At 38.8% G+C, this 22,500-nt stretch overlaps 1 protein-coding gene across 2 annotated transcripts in view; it reads right to left on the bottom strand.

Annotated features, from left to right (window-relative positions):
• Positions 1–1,493: 1,493 nt before the first annotated feature.
• Positions 1,494–22,500, bottom strand: part of LOC140948226 (kinesin-like protein unc-104) — a 24,075-nt gene continuing 3,068 nt past the window's right edge. Inside the window, exons 2-23 of one of the 2 annotated variants that reach the window (XM_073397448.1) lie at positions 20,770–20,861; positions 20,161–20,208; positions 19,388–19,471; positions 18,600–18,662; positions 18,222–18,299; positions 16,782–16,861; positions 15,502–15,621; positions 13,531–13,628; positions 12,790–12,853; positions 12,441–12,540; positions 11,446–11,500; positions 9,783–9,865; positions 8,779–8,895; positions 8,397–8,501; positions 7,857–7,946; positions 7,280–7,376; positions 6,800–6,942; positions 6,555–6,614; positions 5,974–6,075; positions 5,411–5,512; positions 3,956–4,211; positions 1,494–2,304 (exon numbers count right to left, since the gene is read on the bottom strand). In XM_073397448.1, the coding sequence (XP_073253549.1) occupies positions 2,246–2,304; positions 3,956–4,211; positions 5,411–5,512; positions 5,974–6,075; positions 6,555–6,614; positions 6,800–6,942; positions 7,280–7,376; positions 7,857–7,946; positions 8,397–8,501; positions 8,779–8,895; positions 9,783–9,865; positions 11,446–11,500; positions 12,441–12,540; positions 12,790–12,853; positions 13,531–13,628; positions 15,502–15,621; positions 16,782–16,861; positions 18,222–18,299; positions 18,600–18,662; positions 19,388–19,471; positions 20,161–20,208; positions 20,770–20,861 (2,096 nt within the window). In that variant the 3' untranslated portion in view covers positions 1,494–2,245. The remainder of the gene's footprint in view (positions 2,305–3,955; positions 4,212–5,410; positions 5,513–5,973; positions 6,076–6,554; positions 6,615–6,799; positions 6,943–7,279; positions 7,377–7,856; positions 7,947–8,396; positions 8,502–8,778; positions 8,896–9,782; positions 9,866–11,445; positions 11,501–12,440; positions 12,541–12,789; positions 12,854–13,530; positions 13,629–15,501; positions 15,622–16,781; positions 16,862–18,221; positions 18,300–18,599; positions 18,663–19,387; positions 19,472–20,160; positions 20,209–20,769; positions 20,862–22,500) is intronic. The other variant, XM_073397449.1, reaches the window with a different exon arrangement.

The raw sequence follows: 22,500 nt of genomic DNA, 5'->3' as shown, positions 1-22,500 counted from the left end.
CTATCATTGGTTTTGTAATAGGAAGGTTTTACAGGCAAAACTATGGGGAGACGTCAATTCTTTTGGAATAGTTTCCCAAATGCAGAGCCGCCCTATATTTAAACGTGAATTTCCCATAGTTGGTTCTTACATGGATTCCGTACAAGAGATGTACAAGAGATCTGGGTACGAGCTTTAAGCAGCATGTTATATTGGTATACTTTGTCGGGTGAAATCACCTTGCAATTCAATTTTTTTTTTCAACGTGAGAACACTGACATACAGCAACGAAAACTTAAGCTAGAAAAGTTCATATACAAAAACGGTCGTTGCCGGGAACCAAAAAAAAAATAGATTTGAAAAATCAAGGGTGGGTAGATTTAACTAAAGTATTGTTCTTACGATGAAGTTAATCAGTTGTGAAGAAATTAAAGAATGAAATTTCATACAAAACGGTCATTAAAATTTATGTGTTTTACATAGAAACTACAAAGCTTTAAGCTTGAATAATTCTTAATTTTCGTCACTATACTTGCGGCTAGAAAATACTGAGCTTTTGGCTCTGCTAGTGGCAGCCTTGTTTGCAGAGGACTGAACATTTCATGCACTTCATGTGCTTGTGACCAGATCAGTCTGGTGCAGATTGCCGGAAGGTCTTTTCTAAACCTACACAGGCAAAAGTATCCGAATTAAAGATAAAGAGATGGATAGAGATCGATTTTCTTTCCGCCTTTTTAAATCGTAGGTAGACGCTAAGTTTTCCAGTCTTCCGTCACTAATATTGTGGCTCTGTCCAAACGAATCCATCTTTTTTAAAACGATTTTTCCCCCTTCTTCAAAAAAATCCGCGTCCACACGACGCGTTTTTGAATGCTTTATACTCGTCCCCACGAAAACGCAATAGCGAATGAAAACGGTACTACCTTTGACGGGAGCATGCGCATTTACTGGCATTCAACACCGTGACGAGATCGTTTTCAAAAACCTACGTTTTCATCCATCCACAGGAGTACAGCAAAACCGCGTTTTCAAAACCCTCCTCTTCTAAGAGCGTTGTTGAAAAGATGCGTTGGGTGACTATTTTCACCGGATACGTGTGAACGGTAGGCCAAACCGGACGGGCAATAATTAAATCTTGTTTTTCTCAGTAAGGTGAGGTAACACTGGTTCTAAGCCTGTGATTTACAGGCAGCGGTTACGAACCCCACATGTTAGCGAGTAGCAAACTGCGGAAAAATAAACGTTTTGTGCATAGGTGATCATAGGTGATCGTTGTCATCGCCTATGTACCTCTTGTTTATTACTTTTGCCTTGCTTTTCTATTTTGTTTAGTCTTATTAATCTTCGATACAATCGTCTGCAATATTAAAGCGATTGCTGTCCTAAATTTGAAAAAAGAGTTTTGCCACCGACTGAAAAGGGAGTGGCCAAGCAGTCTATTACATTTCAACCCTCGCAGCGCGTAACCGTTTGAGGAGAGTTACTCTCCTTCATGAGGTATATACGGTGGCCCATAAGCCACAATGTTTGTGAAATTATTATTGAAAGTGCTGTCCCTTATGGGCCACCGTAGGTATAAGATATCGCACTAAAGAAATTATAAAAATATATATTTTTTATTATCAATGGTTTACCGAGAATTAAAACACCATAACCCAGGTACACTGGAATCTCCCAAGTAGCTGAGTTTCGCCCTCATTCACCTTGCCTCTTGCCCTGTATCCGCGTTTCACTGAAACGTATCTGGGTTAGACATTATGCTACATTATGCTAAAAACAAGTCACTACACGGTATTTTACAGTTTTACAAGGAACGATTATAAATATAACTGCTACCTAGGTAAGTACAATCTGTGCAAATAAATAAAACGATCATAAGGAGGTTCGCCGAACTATATTCAATTTACTGCCAAGTTTTTCTTGAAAGCCCTTTTTGCTTGATTAAAAAACGAACTGCACTTATTCTCGTCCCAGAGTTGCGATCCTTGTGCTCAGCGTCGAAAATCGAGAGAGCTCTGGCTTTCACCAGTCTAGACTTTCACTGTCTGATTGATCACGTGTTTTTTTTCGTTGCGCATGCGTAGTTTCCCATTTTTGTAACCGATGGTAAAAGGTAACGCCGAAAGCCGTTTGTGCCCCTGCTAGGGCTCTCCATCCGAGGATATCAACTCCTGGGGTGAGAATAAGTTGCACCGAATAGCCACTTCATTTTTTTTAAGTGAACGCTCCTTATCTTCAGTTTTGTGAGTGTTACGGAGTTACAACACTATGCATTGTCGACTTTAGCTCCTCCGAGTGACATCTGATCTTTCAGTTCAGCCATTTCTGAAAAAAGAGGAAAAAAACATCAATGCAAAGAAACCGGAAGTCAAAGGTTAAGCCTGGTTGCCTCATGATCGCTAATATATAGATTTAGCCAGGGCTAAAAGCGAAGCTCTCGGTAATATTTATAGTCTGTTCAAACAAAATATAAAATATTGTATAGTAATGCTAAGCGGCTAAGGCATGCAACGCCGGAGAACGGTGAAAAACAATAATAGGACTAATTAGCAAAAAAGCAACTTTGCACGTGCAGCACACTTTTTTGGACATTTCATTGCCGTTATTTTGCACGACTACAACGTGAAACTTCCAGAAACTTGGTTACACGTTTTATAGAGGAAATGTCGTACGTGTTCTCGTTCGCTTTTTCACCTTGCATTATTGTTGGCCGCTATCATTTCTCATTTTGTCACCGCCGCCACAAATATTTTTTTAAAATCTCCGTCGCCCTTTTTCTCGTTGAGCTTCGCTGGTCTGTCGCCCACTTTCTCTTTTTCTCTGTCTTTCTATTGTTCTATATTCCAAATTTGCGGACATGACAATTTATCTAAGCTTAATACTTTAGACAACACGGATACAGAAAAAATTTCCGCTTTGCTTTTTCGTCTTTATTGACTCTTTTGTTGTCTCTGCATTACAAGACGCCGATGGCTAGGCGATTTCCCGCCAAAATAACCTAGAGTTGCATTTCGGGTGCCCTACCTGTCATTGATCGAGTTATTTTACATTAGAATGCCTGTGGTGCGGACGGACGGTCTGTCGGGCGGGCGGTGTACGGTCACGTGATACCCAAATTTTCTCGGATGGGTAGATTACTTCATTTTCTTACCCATGGTGCTCCGCTGGCGCGCTTCGCGCGCAAGAGCTCCGCTAAAATCGCTGAAGAAGAAAATCCAGTTATCTGTATTTTCATTGTATTTTCCAGGAACTTTCTTTTGCGATCGTGAAAGACTGATTTTTCTTTCTGGGGATTTATTTTTCCGATTTCCAGGAAGTCGTATGTTACTGAAAATTTTGAGGTATTTTTGGCGGATCGTGAAAAAAAAGGAAAGAAAGCAAACTGCGAAAATATTAAAATTATAACCAGCAAACATTTAGTAGCAAACGGTATATGGGGGTTACCTCGCTTACTCTCCAAAAGAATTAACATATAAATAAAAACTGGCCGGTTCTTTATGTTTGTTTATCAGCAATTCTTCAAATACAGCCAAACCTGTGTACAACCATCACCATCATCAACCATCAACCATCTTGGGAAATAGCAAGGTGACCGCTATATACAGGTCAACTTTGCAGAAAATATTCGGCAACTTACAATTTTGGGAAGTTGTCCGGAGACAACAGTGTGATTGCTTTATACAGGGATGTTATATACAGTTTTGACTACATGTACAGATAAGAAGGTTCCCAATAAGTTTTTCGCGATTCGCGATTTGCCTTATTTGAAGGCCAGGATTGGGATTTTAAAGTTATAAAATTCGGGATTAAAGGATGTACAGGATGCGGGATACCGAAAATAACCATCGGGGATTACGAGATTGAGTTAAAATTTGGGTCGAGATGATGGAATTGAAGAACCCTGTTGGGACCCTCAGATAAGAATGCAAGAGTTAATTAAAACTCCAAAAAACTCTTCGAAGAATATTTGTCGCACCTTGTTTGAGAATTTGGTTTTCGTGCATGAGTTCTTGATTTCTTGTAGATAGAAAAACCGCATCCTGTATGGCCTCTTCTAGCAAAGTTCGATAGCGCTGTTCAATGGCCGCCTTCTGCTCCTCGAAAACCTCTCGGTAATTCCTAAATGTTTGAAAGTGCTGTAACTGTTGTATTTCCAGTTCTTCTTTATGCCTTTTATATGCCTCCTCCAGATCCGCTTTTAAACGCTTTTTCTCCTCTGTTACAGATTGAATCTATAATAAAGAAACAAACGAATAAACACGAAACAAAAAAAAATTGAAATGATGAATGTATGAACTGTGGGGTCAAGAAATAAATGCAGAGAAGATCATCACAGTTAAATACGCAAATTAAGCATAAGTTGAGTATTTAACTGTGATGATCGTCTCTGCATTTAAAAATTTACTCTCCTACAAATCAGTTTACTGCGGCAGGATTAGCTCAGTCGGCAAAGCGCTCGACTGCAGAGCGGGAGGTCTGGGGTTCGATTACAGATGCCGGACTAATACTCAGGGTCTTAAATAACTGAGAAATAAGGGCTCTGTCTTTTCCCTGCAAATGGCTCGACCTTCGCGCGGCTCGGATGACCATGTAAATGGCGGTCCCGTCTTCAGACGAAGACGTAAATATAGTATCCCCAATTACATGCAGTACTTTCGTGCTAAATACATTGAAACTCAAATAAAGTGCAATTTATAGGCTCGATTACCAGCCGCTGTTCAGGAAATAAGCATGCGCCCGGAGGGGACCCAAGAAAGCGGCGGAAATGAAGCCTACATCAATTATTGTGCCGTTGTTTAATCGTTCTATGTGTTGCAGATCACACATATCATTGCCAAAATAGGGCGTACATCGAAGTACTTTTTAAAAATCATAATGAAAATTTGCAGTTTTTGTGAAGACCCAGGCAAACTGGTTACAGAACTTCAGTTTCACAACAACAACAAAAAGAAAACCTCGTCTTGATATTTCCACAACTAGCGTTGTAGAGCCGTAGATATTATAATGAGTAAACCAGTTTTTGATTTTCCAATTGGACGGCTATGAGGTTTGAACACATTTTTTGTGACAATACGGTTCAGGGTTATAACTGAATTCACTACGAGTCAGCAAAAAATGGGCAGTGCAATATTTTACTCTAAAATGTTTCTGGAGGGGAAATTAAATATTCTGCGCTAAGAAAATGAGTGACGATTTCAACATGCTGGCTACACCTTCACTGCGATTGTTGTCCACCCCTGCATGGAAGAAAGAATCACTTGTCTCGCAGCCCTTTGTCTTCCAACCACTAGCTTTTTGAGTGACAAGCATTCAATTTGTCCTGATAATCTAGCATTAAGGTCGTGAAAATAATGGAGATGGCCAATAAAGAAAAGTATTGAGAAAAGTTCGAGGAAAATTCGTGTTGACTGTAGGAGAAGTGAGGCCTTACCCGCAGTGACATGACAGTTCGCTCAGCTTTCAACTCTACCAGCTCCATTTCTAACTTGATGGCCTGCTCAGTGCTATACTGCGCACCCTCGGCTGCTTTCAGCTGTTCAAAATAACATCATCATCATTAGCGTTAGCCTCTAAGTTGTCTTTAGCCAGCAACTAGGCTCTCCAATTACGGAGAGCGAAGAGAACACGCGAGCGGGCGACGAAGCCGCGAGGAGTGGGGGAAAGGAGCGTCTCCTTTCGCGTGCGGCTCTCGCGTGACTTCTCGCGACTCCTCCAAATGTAGAGCTGGCTCGCGGGCTAAGTTCTTTTATCCCCAAGCCGATCATGCATTTCGTTTGGCTGCCCTACCCCTCTCCCCTAACCAACCATTCCTCCGCACCGCTGGGGAGGGATCATTACTTAAAGAGCGATAACAGCGTCCATTTAGATGGCCATGCACCCTCAAACACAACCAATGTCGAAAAAAAAAATGCAAATTCCATTTCACAAAATTTTCCAAAAACAAAAGGTATTTCTTTTCACTAGCTTCCAATAAAAGTTATAATGCCCGGTTACCTGAAGCTCAGCCTTTTCTTGTTCCACCTCCATTTTAACCCGGTCCACTTCATCAGCTAATGTAGCAGCATTCTCTCTTTCATGCTTTTCACGTCTTTCACTCTAAAAAAGAAGTACAAACGATTTACGATAAAATTGGAAAATCGTGACTTATAATGTCATTTCAATACAACAAATTTTCAAAAGTAATCTTTTTTTCTTATTTTGCGTTGAGAGGTTTGACATGCATAAGACTCCAATATCCGGCTCCGAGGAAAAAACGACCGATATTTGTTCTGTTCCCGTAGTTTATGTCCCAGGATCCAGCCAAAAGGCTAACCAGTCAGTGGCGTTTTAACAGATACTTTTGATTTGCTTACAACTCCAGCTGCGAAAAGCACGCGCGCGGCGCGAACACCTTTAGTGTAAAGCGCGAAAACTCACTGCGAAGCCGACCGCAGAACGCGAAGATTTAGTTTGATGCGCGAAAGCCGTGTGTGAAGCGTTAAAACCTAGGGCAAAACACAACAATTTAGTGGGAAGCACGAGAAAGAGCAGCACTACCGCACAAAAATAAAAAAATTGAGAAAGCTTACACATACCTCTATCCTGTAGCGCAATTCCGCATTCCCTTTCAAAAATGTAGTTTGAGACTTTGCTTCCTATGAAGTTGACACAAAACAAAAATAATATTTACAATCATCTAAACAGATAAACAACAATGATATAAACAGTCTTTTAAACAAATCTCATTACTATAGCAAATATTTATATATCTTCAAAACGTTTTATCTCGATATCATTAGTAAAAATTTTTCTTTATCATAGAATATTCAGTTAAGCTAACCTCTTTTTCGGCTTTCTGTTTTTCCTGTACTTCTTTCAGTTTGTGTTTAATCCTTTTCAACTCATCATTCTCACTCTTCAGTTTTTCTTTCAAATCATGTATTGCAGCCACTCTGGATTTGTTGTCTTCCTCGCTACTTTTCCCTACGCAATGCGATAAAATAGAAATTAGTTCACGTAGGTCTCTTCTAGCCTCAGTAAACAGACGACATTTCATGACTCCACCACTGGTTTTCCCGCGAAATGACGTCTAAGACACGAGTGCAGAAATTCCACATTTCTGTAAGCAGTTTCCTTTAATCTTTTTTTGGCTAAAATTGCTACCCAGTTTGCTGATAAATTTTCGCTGCATAGTGCAGTCCTGGACATAAGTGCATCATGCGCAACAGAATATAAACGGGTCGGGAAGGCTTTGGTTCATTGGCCAACCTGTGCATGTAGAAATAAGGGAAAAAACTGAAAAACTGTTTCTCATTCTTACCAGATTCAGCCATCTTGGAGTAATCTGCAATTTTGGATTGTAAGTCATCTTTCAGTTCATCCACGAGTTTCCGCTTTTCTTTAAACTCGGCAGTCAGCTAAAAGTCCAGAACGAAAATGAATCGAAGATATAATCATGACTGTAAGTCTGGCTCGGGTTCCTTGAAGAAAAAGTTAACTGTAGCAAAGGATTAAACCAAATTTTAAATGAAATTTACCAGCGTAGCTATAGGAAAATTGAGCCGACAAAACCTCGCCTAGAACCAGATATGTCCTCCTCAAATGAACGTCCTATTTTCCATGAGAAAGTGAAGCTGAAGTTACCTGATAAAGCTCCTGAGCCAGTTCATTTTTTTTCCGAAGATTTTGACAGGCAGTTGAAAGCCACAGTACTCATGAATTTTGGCCCTGTGATCATTATTTTGCGACAAATACCGGTGCTTACAAGATCGACAATGAATGTTCATAGTAAGTCCTTTAGTCTACCCAGTCGTGGGTTAAAATTTTATAACTGTGTTAGGGCTAATCAATCGTCAAAGAATTGGGCTTGGACAGAAAGGAAATGCGTTCTGTTGTACCTGATCTTTTTCCTTCTGCAGAGCCATCAACTTTCCCTGCACTTCTTTATTGTCTCTTTTTGTGCTGTCCATAACCCAGTCTAAAATTCCCTGAAAAAATACAACAACGAACATAGAACATTGTACCTCTACCATGGTATTCCAATAAAGAACATGGATATACAAAAATTCAAATAGCGAAAAGCCAGACAAACGAGAATTTTCAGAACAGAAATGTATAATGTTTTGACAAATTGCTGTGGAATACGCCTGTCATTCTCTTAAGAACCTTAAGTTTTACCATTGTATCGGGCACGACTCCACCTCTTTTGCAACTAAAATCATGTAATAATGGCGAAAACTTTCTACCAAAAAGTAGTTGCCTTCTCCTGAATGCTAATTTGACGGATTCAAGATTTCAAGCGAGCGACTTGATGCATCCGCAATGCACCATAGAGATGTTTTCAAGCTTTTTTAGCTGAATCAATCTAATTAATCTAAAAAAAAAAAAAAACAAGAGATCAAGTAAATAAGGCAGCCACAAGAGTCTACTGTTGGTACCTTGTTAGCCAGTGTTATTCTTCGTTCATTATCGTAGTGTTCTGACAACCTCTCTCGTTCTTCCCAGGTTTGTCTCTTTGCTGTCTGAAGATCCTTAATAAGCTCCTAAGACACCACAAGATAAAACTGTGATAGCGGAAAAGGGTACAACTTACAACATACAAGTGGTTCTAACTTTTGAGTTAAAAGTGTGATCATTCACATGAAAGCTACTAAGAAGTTCTTTCCTGTATTACTGTCTATTTTGCTGTACAAGGTGGCTCTATCTTTTGCCTACAGGAATAAAATCCAAAGGCGGAAGAGAAGAAGAAAAAGAGCTCAGGAGCCATCTAATATACAGTATTTATTACTAAATACTAATATTTTAAGGACCAATATTTACCTCCATTTGTTGAACATCATCCTTGCTTGCTCCTCCTGCTCTACCAGAGGTAGCTAACTTTTCTCTTAAACGTGATATTTCGTTCCTCAAATCCTGAATGATCTTTGTGTTCTCAATCTGATTAATGCAAAAATAAAAGAAAAAGGCTTCATCTAAATAACGCTATAGAGATACTCACGCTGACGTCACCTGTTGATATCAATGTACCAACCAAAGGGGCATTGGTTCTTGTAAAAAAAGATTCTTTTGTTTCAGTCCTTACAAATTTGAATAACAGAAACAATGTGTGTAAACAGTGGTATCTCCTAGTTCAGTTTTATAACAGTAGTCTTTTTCCTACAGCATCCTTGTTCCCAGGCCTCTCAATCTAAGGGAAGGGAGGAAGACAAACGCTGGGAACGAGGTTGATTTTCCTTCATTCTTTGGCGCTGCTCGGCCAAGTCTCCTACGCAGCCATTGTTTGTCTCGTCACGCAACGCTCCCCCTTCCCCCACCACAAGACACATGGGGAAGAGCGTTGCGTGACGAGACTTAAACGGCTTCAAGGGAGACTACTCGGCATGGGTCTTGATCATTCGTGCAAATTAGGGCCATTAATTGTAGTTTATATCCGCTTGCTACATTGTGTAATACAAAAAACAAGCTCGTTAGCGGAAACGGTCTAGCTTAAATAGTTGCAAAAAATTATTTCAAATTGCCTGTTAGATGTGGTCAAGAGTTTACTACTTTTGACAGGAAATATTTTGACTATAAATGTTATCTTTCCAAGTAAACTAGAATAAGTGAAAGGTTTTCATAGGAAAACAAGACGGGCAGTGTATAGGAGGAGGAGGTAACAGAGAGAGAGAGAAAGAAAACACATCCTGGTCTTTGTGGCAAAATTAAGTCCTCATGGCAGGCTACTGAAAGACCAAGCCTGAATATACACTAGCTGGTAGTATATAGCGGATTTTAAAAAAAGCGCGTTTGAAAAGCTGCACTCGGCCTTAAAAAAACTTTAGTACCTCATTTTTCTTGGCTGCATTTTCAATGACTTTCGTCCTGTTTCCACACTGCATAGAGGCCAAAGTTTCTTCATAATCAGAATCTTAACAAGGAAAAATTCAAGAAGCAAAGTTTCTGTTAATTATCCAATTAACAGAAAAAAAATTCTTAAAAATGTTTAACTGAACTATACCCTAGCTTCAGAGGTCTGTTCTTGACACACTATAAATAAACTGTGCTCTCGGTTTCACAGAGCTCGGTAAATTTTGCATTATGGTTTATTTTCTCTGCACTTCGCGTCTCTTTGTCACGGCTTAACCGTGAACTATTAGGAATAGTCCATTTTCGAGTTCGCTATGACCGCTGAATTAAAGAAGTGAAGACGTATTTTTTCCAGCCTTAGCCTCAATCTGAAGTAATATATTCACAAATTCCAACGACAAAAATACCTCTTTATTACTCTGTCTATTGACTATTTTCCAATTGCCCATAATACACTCTGTTTGCCCCCCAAATTCTGGATAAACCATTGTTTTAAAATGCTCCTGGGAGTATTGCATTTTCCCAAGAGCATTTCAAGACAATAAGTTATGCAAAATTTGGGGGGCAAACAGAGTGTATTATGGGCAATTGGAAAATAGTCAATTGTGTATATTCAAATTTCAAACACTTACTTGCCAGAATTTCTGAATATTTTACTTTACGTCGAGGCTAACCCTGTATGAATGTATCGTTAATGTTTAAATTCAGCGGTAATTTTAAATTCGAAACTGGACTGTTAGGAAGGAAAAAACAACCTCTGACAGCCAGGTACTTGTGCGAAGGCCTGGGGCCCGTTTCTCGAAAGTCCCGGTAACTTTACGGGCCCGAAATCAAATATTCAAATCGAAATATAAAGAATAAGATCGCGGGTCCTGGCTAGCAAACAACTCCATTTTGTTTCATTAACTGACAGTTTTATCATGTTAGATGCAAAACTATTGAAACCTCGATCTTTAATGTACATGTAAACGGACTGACAGCTTACCGGGCCCGTTAATTATCGGGACTTTCGAGAAAAGGGCTCCAGACACTTAACTAACGTTTTCTATGATATGAACTAGGTTAGAAATCCGCCGACATTTCGCTGTTGCACGACTGGTTTCCCCAGGAAATGACTTCTGAGAAACGATCGCAGAAATTCCGAACTGATGAGGCGTCACTACCAAGATCGAGGTAGCGCTTTTCATTGGTTGAAACGAATTTCCCCCGTGGCACGACAAATCGGAAGCACTAACCAGATCTAAGTAATGATACATCATCAGTATGGAATTTCTGCGCTCATTTCTCAGAAGTCATTTCCTGGGGAAACCAGTAGTGGCGTCACGGAATGTCGACTGTTTTGTCAGCCTAAGTGTGACCAGTCGTCAGTTGTTTGAAAGGTGGATAGCGCTATCCACTGGATAAATCACTATCCACTGGATTGTGCAATTATTGGTTTCCCTAATACTTATCCGATAGATAGCGATTTATCCGATGGATAGCGCTATCCATCTTTTGAACAACTAAGGCCAGTAGGTTACTACCCTGGGTGCCACAGACTTTTCTACGGTCGAAGATGTGTCGGCCTTCGGTCAACACCAAAAATTCCCACCGCACGCGAGAAAAACCTCTGATACCAAGGGTAGTAGGTTACTATCTTACCAGCAGGTGATACTGTTGCTATTATAGCAGTGTATGCACTTCCTCCAAGGGAATCCTACAAATTAAACTCCACCTTTCAGCCATTTTATTCAAATACTATCAATAGGGAGAAGAATGTGACGTCACATTACTATCAATGGTAGCAAAATTTCTGGATCTCAACAATCTTTCTTGACAGAGGCGGCCAGTTGCATTCGAACGATGGAAGAAAAGTATGGGCTACCGTTTTGTTCCTGAGTGCAATCATGCACAGCAAAGTCAAACATGTCAATTTTCTCGTTTTTTTCCGCCATTTTTGCAGGACCACGGTTTTTTGAGATCCAGAACTATTGTTGCCATGGCAACGTGACGTAACGACTTCTTCTCTCTATTCAAAAATGCAGAAAATAGAAAATAGAAGTAAATCACATGGTTCACACACGTACTAGTGAACAAAGAATGTCCAGAATACTATTGCCTTCCAAGTGGACTAATGCAGTGCCAGATTCATACCTTGAGAGGGGGGGGGGGAGGGGGGGGCGGTCTCCCCCCCAAAATTTTTCGGCAATTTGGGCTTCAGTTTGGTGTAAAAATAAGAAAGGGGGGGGACGGGTCCCCTGGGCCCCTCCGCCACTGTAATGTGGGAAGAATTCAGGGAGATAGTACAAATACCTTGCGATCGCATGTCATGCATGTGAAGTTCGGAGAAATGTTAGGGGGACAAGGCTCATGTTTTTTAACAATTCAAACTTGTTAGATTTTAAGGCCTTAACATATGGTTTCAGGAGCTGAAAGGCGAAGCAACAAGATCTTGTTGGAAGTACTCAGATTTTTTTTTCCGAACCGCCTGTGTCACAGACTGAAAAAAACATCTTTCTCATGTATTCACAAGGCTTAAAATTCACCATCGCATTTCTATCAAGTGGTTAATTTCTATCAGTTACAACCAAAAGAGCCCTGGGATAAGTGTCACTGATATTGCATCGTTAAAACAGATGGAGTAAAATTAATCCTACCTGCAAAATTCTAGTTAGTTTGGAGTCTCGGTATGGTATATGGCCCTCCTTCTTTTTTGGGTCCGCTAGGGCACTGACCACAGCATTTAAAGCACTGATTCTAAAAGCAGAGAAATGGAAAAATTTGTTACATGTACATGTGACCCTGACAAGTTTGGTTTGAATATAAAATCCTTGTCTGGTACTGGTCAAAGATAAGAGAGAGATTAAGAATGGTCTGTGCTCTCATTGATCATAGCTCTCAACCAATCAGCGAGTGAAAAAACAAGACCGAGCAGTTTTATGATACGTTTATTTCTGATTAGAAAACTGTTTCTTTATTTAGGGGTAAATTAAGGTGAATTCTTACCCTTTGTTGATGAAGGCACCTTCACTCTGAATATTGAGATCTACTCCTTCCATCCTCTCAGACCCTTGACAATAAAAAAGAAATTATGTAAAAAGGCGACCAAACATTTATAATAAAGACAACTTATATTTGATACATTGTTAGTGAGACTTCTTAGTAAGGTGCCGGGGGTATCCAGAAAAATCAGAAAGGGGTGACCAGGGCACTTGCCCACTTGCCAGCTATATAGATACTTTTTATTTTTCTGAGAATTCTATAAAAATAATACAAAATTTCAGAGAAAAAGGGGTGGCCGTGTTCCCTCGGCCACCCCTAAATCTGCCCTTGAGGTGATGCTGCTAAAATCGAAATATCTTTGAAAGCAGAAGGGGTGGGGCAGGGGGGCAGACTTGAAAAAGGTGACACAGTATTGTAGTGGAAGAAAGATCAGGCAATACTTTATTTACGACCCTTATTACTTTCGGATTTAGTTTTTCCAATTGCTACTTTCGGGTAGCTAAAACGTGTTCTGTAAGTTACAGTAATAATATCCTAAAATATGTGAAAACATCCCTACTTTTTATTTGGAGAAACTTATTGCAAGTTTTTGCGTTTTAAAGAAAAATTCAAAAGAATTGTTTGATTACGGTATGAGTATTCACAGATGAAAGGAAGACTTGTTGAAAAAAAGTAATGTACCTTTAAAGTTACACAAAGGAATGTCAAAGATCATTATAATAGTCTGTTACAGTTTTATTATACCTGCCATATCAATCAAGGTAATTTTGGACCTTATTCCTGTTTCAGAAGATCCTCCATTGCCCTTCTGTTCAACATGAATAGTGAAGACACAGTCAGACCTGCAAAACAAAACATGATCATTACCTATCCTACTCTTTGACAAATGAAGGCAGGTTTACCCCTTTACCTAAATAGAGATAATTATAACAAAGGCTATTTGAATTAACAAAAGTTAATGACGCCTTATTTCCTCACATCTAGCTATTAAGCAAGTGTTGCAGAAATGTTGGGGCAACTAAAATGGGAGGATAAAAGTTAATAACAAAATTTGGTTAAATGTAATTTAACTAAGTTAACCACCACGAGCTTAGCGGTCAAGCGGTCCACGAGCTTAGTGGTCAAGCGGTTCATAAGCTTAGCGGTCAAGTGGTCACAAGCGTAGCGGTCAAGCAGTTCACAAGCTTAGCAGTTAAGTGGTCCACAAGTTTAGCAGTCCACAAGTTAAGCGGTCAAGCGGTCCACAAGCTTAGCGGTCAAGCGGCCCACGAACGTAACGGGCATCCAGCGGTCAATCCCATAAGTGCAGGCTCACATGGTTTATGGTAGCTTTGTACACGGCTAGGATCTGCGAGTTCTTCATCGAGCGTTTGTGCAGTGGTCTGTGAAGTGGTTCATTTAGCGTCTTCCCCTCCTTCCCATCCCTATTTTTCTGCCTTTCACTGTTTCATCAGTGTGACGGGTGCCTGGAATGGGGGCTCATGGCTGGGCTGCGGGGATTTGCCAGCCATGGGGGCAGTTTTCTATCTAGGGGCTGGCTGGCCACAGTGGAAGCCCCTGGGTATCCCAGGCACCCACCTTCCACTTAAGCGAGGCAGTTGGTTTACAGTTTTTTATTAGTAGTTAAAAAATCGTTGGATAGTAATTTTCACATGTGTTGACCAGCTCCTGTACCACTGAATATCCTTGGCTTAACTCACTTTTCTAAGACCAGCGTCAAAATGACATCTTGTTTTGCAACAGTTTCAGAAGATGAGAACACCGAACTTTTTCAGTCATAGCCCTATAATTGGAACCTCTCTTAGAAGGAATACGATTCAAAGAAACGCAGACGAGTGTTCCAACCGAAATGGTTAGAAGAGTTTTCGTGGCTGACAATGGACACAACACATGGCGTCAGAAAGTGTAAAATATGCAGTGCATGGCCAAATGTTCCTGTGATAGTAGTTTTTTCATAACATCACTCAGATGCATTGTCATTCAATGTAAGTCCTTAACTTAAGTTGTTATTGTTATTATGGCTCCTAAACTATAACCTGAATTGATTTTGCTACAGTTTAATGAATCGCTTGTCCTCTACCATTACTAACTGGGAAAACCAGCTCACTCTGCTGGGCAAGTGATTTTGACATGCCACTTGCCCAGGGACAAGTCTTGTCAAAAATATTTGTCAAACCCTGCGGCCCACAAAGAAGTAACTTGCCAGGAACTGCTGTTTGCAATTATTTTGTCTCGAATTGTTGCTCTTTTGTCGACTACCTCTTGTAAGTGACCATATCCACTTTTTGGGGTGGTGGTTTTATAAACTCCCATAATATTTTTAACCTCTTTTAAGCCATTACTTGACATGTGTTCTGATCTTAGTGTTTGCTATATGTAAATCACTACTTGGAGTATCGAAGAATTTTTTATTGCATCCAATAATTCTCTGCAAAACAGTAGATGTGTTCAGGCCTCTCAAGGCTGTGCTCTAACAAAAATTCTAAGCAGCCGGGTGCTCTATGATTTCTACCCAAAAACTGAGATTTCCTAGTCACCTATTAAGACTAAAAGCAAGGCACCAGGGGCCACCAGCTGCTGCTATATTGCACAGCTCTACCTCTTTTTGGAAGAGGCTCCCTGTAGTTTGATTCTTGTAAGCGACCACTAGATCTTTGCATTCTGGGTGATAGCTTACAGGGGATTTGACTGTATTTCTACATGCAGCCTATGTACCTTGCACCACTTGAGTTCTTGTCAACAGATGCCATTTTCCTAACCCTGTTGCCTTGTTCAAAGAGACCAGCAATGTCTTCATTGTTTTGGACCACAAGTTCTGCAAGCCCCTCTATAAAACTGCAGAAAAAAAAAATTAAATTAAACTGGGAATAATAATCTTATAGAGCGGTTTTCACTTGACTGTCGTAAAACCAAAACCAAAGTAAATACACTAGCCAACCAAAGGGCGTAGTAAAACCAAAACCAAAACCAAAACCAATCCCTTTCGACAGTCAAGTGAAAACCGCTCTATTGTAGATTTACAATAAGTATTAGGGGCTAGTTATATTGTTGGAGTGCCTCAATCAAGTTGCATAATTGAAAACTGGCTGGGCTTTAAACTGGAACAAAATTTGAAATGTGCATGGGCAAATTATAATAAAACAAATTTGTGACATTCTTAGCTATTCTGTCAGGTAAATTGTCACCTTGTCACATTGCTAGATCTATACATGAGTGTCTCAGTAATCCCAGGAGCAATACAAGCTGGGGCACTAGACTAGAAGAGTCAGGCACACAAAGTATGGCCCTTGGCATTCAAGGCAGGGCAGGAAAAAACCCAGGCGCAACTGCTCGGGCAAGAACATTTTGATCTTGGGCAAGTAAAAATACACATTTGGTGGCCCAGTGGGCAGTTAAGTGAAATTAGCCTCTAGTCAGTCGGTCCTCTGAGTCTTTCTGCAAGTGTCACCTAGGTAAATGATAATTTCCAGACAGGAACTATCTCAAAACTAATGACTGCAAGATGAGTGACACAATTGGTTGAAAACATGAATCAATATATTTAAAATCCAAGTGCACTTTAAATTGCTTGCTTGTGTTACTCCTCCAATCACCATACTCATCAAATCTAGTAGTTACTCTGTATCTAGCACGTACAGCATCTAAGTATTAATAATCTTAGACACTTAATAATCTATAACTTAGTAACTTGTGTTCCCTTCGGGCAAGGAATATATAAGTGGGGGCAAGTGAAAACTGAAATTTACTTGCCACCTGGGCAAGAAGGATTTCCATTTTTTTTTCTTTCCGATCAAGGTTGGGGATAGTGCATGGTGCCTATAAACCCTTCCAATAAAAAACTAAAAAAAAAGGTAAAAGATTTTACTATGAAAGTGCACCAGCAACTATATATATTTATGAGTATCTTTTTATTTCATATTTCATATTATACATTTTTAGATTGTATTCTCTGTGACTTGTGCTTGTAAATATGAAACATGTAAAAAATGCCTTACATTCCTAACTGGGGATGCTGTCTGACCCGCAGATCTTGACCTGTTGGGTTGAGAAGGTCATGAATCATTTCTTGAAAGATCTGATAAAGAGATAAAAATAATATTTGTTAATAAATTCCAAATAAATAATAAGCATCAGTATTAAACAATGGTAAATAAGGTCAGGAAAACAAAGTTAAAACTCACTTGTTAACTATTGCATTATATGTAAAACATTAAATATTATTACAGAGTATATGTACAATTTTTTAGGGGTGTTTAGGTGTCAAATACAGACTCAAAAAGAGTCATCAGGACGCCCCCTTATTTTTAAAAGATCTAAACTCAAAATTAGAGGCAGTCCACTTCTATGTGCAAATGTCTGGCATCCAGAGACCTTGAGACCAGTGAGGCCAAGACTTCAAGATCCAGGCAAAGACCTTAACATTGGGGTAGAAGTTCAAGCTTTCAATCCAAGCTTGTGAACTTAAAGCCTGGTTTCCAGATGATAGTCCGGATTGTCCGGATCATTCCAATCATCTCTAATAATGTTCAGCCGATTGGGACAATCATATGGAAACACCACCCAAATGATCGCAAACAACCCGGATGACTGAGATGACCTTGATCACTTGGATAGAATTGAGTTCTATCCGGACAATCAGGATGATCGTGTAAATCAACACCAAGAATCGACCCAGAAATCATCACTCTTATTCCAGGAATCAGGAATAAATTCAGCGTGGGGCGATCACAGTGATCTGGATGATCATGCGGAAACCAGGCTTAAGAAAAGGACTTGTCAAAACACTCATGTTCTTTTTCTTTTTATGTGCTGGCCAGGAAAAGGGTAAGAGTTATGCACAGGTTAAAAATTACCAAGTTTGTTCTTGCCTCTGATCAAAAACTAATAGAGTACTAAAGTGTGACATCATAAAAATGAAATGTCTGAAATTATGGGATTTGTCAGGATATTCTGAAAGAACAATGTCCAAGAGGCCTACTTGCCAAAAATGAACATTTTGGGGCAAATTGTCTCTGAGATCGTAGCCCAGTTATTCTTAGAAACTCCATACAAATCCTTCTAAAGTTTTGTTGGGTCGACCCCCCCTCCCCCCCCCCCCCCCAAATTAGAAGGGTTTAATTGTATGGAGTTTTCTGAGTATAACAGGCTAACATCTCAGAGACAATTTGCCCCGAAATGCTCATTTTTGGCAAGTAGGCCTCTTGGACATTGTTCTTTCAGAATAATTATCCTGACAAATCCCATAATTTCAGAAATTTCGTTTTTATGACATCATCACTTTAGTACTCTATTAGGGTCACTTACATAGTAATGATATTTCCGTTTATAACACTGAAATGAACCATATTTGTAACTTTATATTGTAGGCCTCTGTCTTCACACCGTAGTTATAATACCTGAATTTCCATCAAATCACTGTCAGCTGAGCTTCTTACCTCATAAAAGGAGACAGTCACAAAGAATTGCTTGTTTGGTGGAGCTTCATCAATATACTTAAACAATCCCTGATTTAGCTGAAAAGCAATATTATGAAACATTAATTTTATTGCAGGTGACAAGAAGAGCCCACAATCCTAATCTCCAGGTTGCTATTATCATGTCTATTGACACTTATGTAGCCATTAGCAAGTGTTGGAGCAAGAGCGTTTTTGACATAGGTTGAACATGATAACCTCAATGATGAGAGTGGCCCGGAATGACTCTAGCACGAGCGGTGTTTTTAGGTTTTTGGTATGTGAGCTCTGGTTAGACTCCCTCGATGACTAACTTGAGTAATTCTGTGTTTTAGCATGAAATAAAGTACTAATTCTTACCAGTGGAATAATTCCAGGTTCCTCTTCTGTCCCAATCATTGTATGTGTCTTGCCTGTGCCAGTCTACAAAGAAATTCTGACAATTACCTTCTAACATCACTCATGTATCTGTTACGGGTCAAAATAATAAACAGGTTAAAATTTTTAACCCAGGTTGATTGTCAGTTTTCTTTGTCTGCTAGCCCTGATTCATGATTAATTAGGGCTAGGAGACAAAGGAAATTGAGATCAACCTAGGTTTAAACATTCTAACCTGAATTTAACTTTGACCTGTAACGGATCCATAACGTGAGGAGAGAAAGACTTATTTAACTAGAATTCCATTCATGATGGGGAGACAAGTTTGGAAACATTAAAAATTTTAAACTACATTATGTAGCTGACATTGATGTGAAATAGGAATTTGTAAACAAACTGTTTAAGGCATTCAGATATTGGAGCGTGGACAAAAAATAAATTGCGTGCTCCACTATCTGTATGCCTAAAACGGGCTACATACAAGCAAGGTCTGTATTGGCTTTCCTGTGCATGTTGCACCCTGCATCCCCACCTATAAAACGTTCTTGAGTCCTCAAATAACATTAATTTTGAAAGTGAAAGTTTGAGATGAACCTAATGATCCTTGTAGCTAGGAGTGAAATTTTTAGACTTTTTACAAATAAGCTTTGAGGTAAATCATTGGGTCACATCCACCTCCCATTGGCTGAGAATTTGAGCATCTGTCTCACTGCTTTGTCAAAAGTACATCTTCAAACCAGTTGGAATATTATGCACTTTATTAGTTTTACCTGTCCATAAGCATACATGGTCACATTGTAACCCTCCAGAGCTTTTTTTAACAGTGGAGAACCAAGATCATGAAAAATTTGTTCCTAAATAAAAAAAAAACATGAAAAAGATATAAGAACTTTTCATACAGTCTGTTTTTATTTATACTAAAAAAATTTAAACTGTTGAAATTAAAGCATAAGCCGAGGACAAAATCCTCGAATGAGCATGATTCAGATATCGATAGTAAAATAATAATAATAATAGTAATAATAGTAACAATATAATTATAATTATATAATTATTATTACTATCATTATTAGAGCAATTTTACTTGACACATGCAACAGATCCTAACAACCAGTGCAAAATAGCTAAAATTAAACTAAGGAGGACTACTTTTTTCACGGGTTAAGTAAAATCACTCTCTTCTTCTTCTTCGTCTTCTTCTTCTTCTTATAATTGTATCTCCTTGATATTTATTTTTTGGTGAAGTTCTAAAGTTCATTGATAATGCTTTGGCAAATTAAAGTGAGAAGTCAGGAATATAAAGTCCAGTAGATACAATAATATTACTACTAAAAATAAACTGACATCTGAATCATGGTCATGAGAGGAATATTAAATGAAGCCCTGCTCAGGGAATTTTCTCTACACACAAAATTTCCATAGCAGTGGTTGCAGGAGTGTGATATATTTGACAATGCTTATAAATTACAGCACTTGAGCATAAATTGAATTTTGTCATTACAATGTAGTTATAGCACATTTATATAATTGACTGCATACTTACAGTTTTTGTGTCCCAAAAGTAACTGTGATCAAAACTAAAGGTATACTCCTGCATGTAAACAATACAAACAACATATTTCTGATGAGTATTAGCAAGACATTGGGGCAATGTGTATAGAAAAAAGACAAGACCTAGCTACATGTAATTGAATGTTCCATGAAAGCTGAAAGAGGTAAGAATATTTTGGGAAGTTTGAGTAGGGGTTTGAGCTAAGTAAGGAGTACCATGATTCCCCACACATTTCAAAATAAATAAAATGTTCCACAGCCTATAGAATCAAACAGAGATTTCAACTGAAAGATTTTAGGAGCAGAAAGATTTTGTTGAGACAGCACTTTCTCCAATCTGACCAACAAGCTGATTTGTGGTAAAATATATATCAATTAGTATACAGGTCTCAACTTTGTGTCATTTTTTTTGTTTATAAAGCAGAAAAAGCAGAAAACATAAGTATCATGGATATTAATGACAGAATAAAACTTTCTTGAGGGTATGAATTAAACTTCCATAACTTCAGATGACTTTTCCCAGTTACAGAAAGAGACAACTTGGAGCACCTGGCATGCGTTTTTTTAATAACTTGTTTTGTTTACGCTTGTTTTTACTCACCTTTGTATTAGTTCCAGGGTGTGGATTATGTATTACTGTTTTTTCAGCACTCATTTTTACCACCCTTGTGGCAGCTCGACCCTTTTCACTATCTGTGTAATAAATATATTTGCATAAGTGATGTGAGATAAAGTGCTAACATACACCTTCCTTTTGGAAATACCATTTATCTCTAAGGTCCTGATACATACTTAAAAGATTGGCCCAAAGAGGCTACTGGTATTAATTTAAAGAGGGGTGCTTAACCTGTGGGAGCTACTCCCTTTAACCCATTGAAACCCAGGAGTGCCACCCAGGGGGAATCAAAGGGGATGGGGAAGGGAATGTGGAAAGGGAAGAGAAACCCCTCCACCACCTCGTTCTTTAACCCCTAGGGTTGCTATTTCTACTCTTTGCAATCGTCCTCATGTGATAAAATCAAGGACGGCAGCCACAGCAATACAAATATTAATCAGGCCCCAGTTGTTTGAAAGGTGGATAACCGTATCCACTAGATAAATCTCTATCTACTGGATAGTGCAATTGGTTTCTCTAATATTTACGTGTATCTGTTGGATAGTGATTTATCCACTGGATAGCACTATCTAACGTTTCAAAAACTGGGGCCAGAACTATAACAAAATTCTCAAATCTGATTGGCTATCAACTGTCCTGATTTCAGCATTAATAGGACAGTGTAATAGGACAGCATGCATCATGCCAAAGTAATTGGACAGTATGTGCCATCATGCACGAATGCACTTGGATGGATTTGTTTTTACTGCTAGCAAAAAACTCTCTGAATTTCTTGTGTTTTAAAGCCTAACATATAACAATAATTGTTAATTATTATTATTATTTTAATTATTAATTTTGTTATGCATGTAGTTTTGATTATTGGTAACAGAACTTTGTGTCATCCAGTTTGGTCTGTAATATTATTATACTCCTGACTGAACAAATTGTGATTAACAAATTTTGTTAATCACTCATATGATTCACAAAGATGATGTGACCTGCGGAAATACAAATTTAAATAAAGATATGATCGTCCCAGCGGTAATTTCAAATTAAGCAAAAGCAAATTAACCCCCCCCCCCAAAAAAAAAATATATATATATCGGAACTTCAACAGGATTCAAGCCCATGGCCTCTGTGTTATTGCTGCAATACATTGAGAGCAGGTCAATTTGTTGAGTTCATCTTAACTGATGAAAGGAATGAAATTAAACATAAAGATGATGTGAACGGTAGAAATACAAATTTAAATGAACATAATAATATTATGTTCATGATCATCGCAGTGGTAATAACAATTTCAGAAATTGCAAATTAGCCCCCAAAAAACCATATGATTACTGACTGAACTGGACTCCCTTCAGTCTTATAGAATAACTAAGATAGTACGCGCGCTCTGATTGGCCGAGAGGCATTTTTGCATGAGAGTATGTAAACATGTGTTGTGACAACAAGATGTCTTGCTTTTCGCGTGCAAGCACGAATTTGAAAAAGGTTTTGAGTTGAAAAACTCGTCAAGTTTACTTTATTTACCCATTTCCTCATCGGTTGAAACTTGGAAAATCTTTAGAAACATGCAGTGTCAATGCTTTTTTGCTAGAGCTGACATTTTAAGCAAGAAAAACTCGTATTTTGGAAAGCATCTTCTCTGCAAAACAAGGACTGATTACGTGTACAAGCTTCGTGTACAAGACTTTGCGACTGGTAAGAATTTCTCTTTTAATCAGTGCTCTG

This window comes from Porites lutea, chromosome 9 (genome assembly GCF_958299795.1).
Source record: "Porites lutea chromosome 9, jaPorLute2.1, whole genome shotgun sequence".
NCBI classification, from domain to species: Eukaryota; Metazoa; Cnidaria; class Anthozoa; order Scleractinia; family Poritidae; genus Porites; species Porites lutea.
Note: the sequence above shows the minus strand (reverse complement) of the source record. Positions and strands in the feature narration are given on the sequence as shown.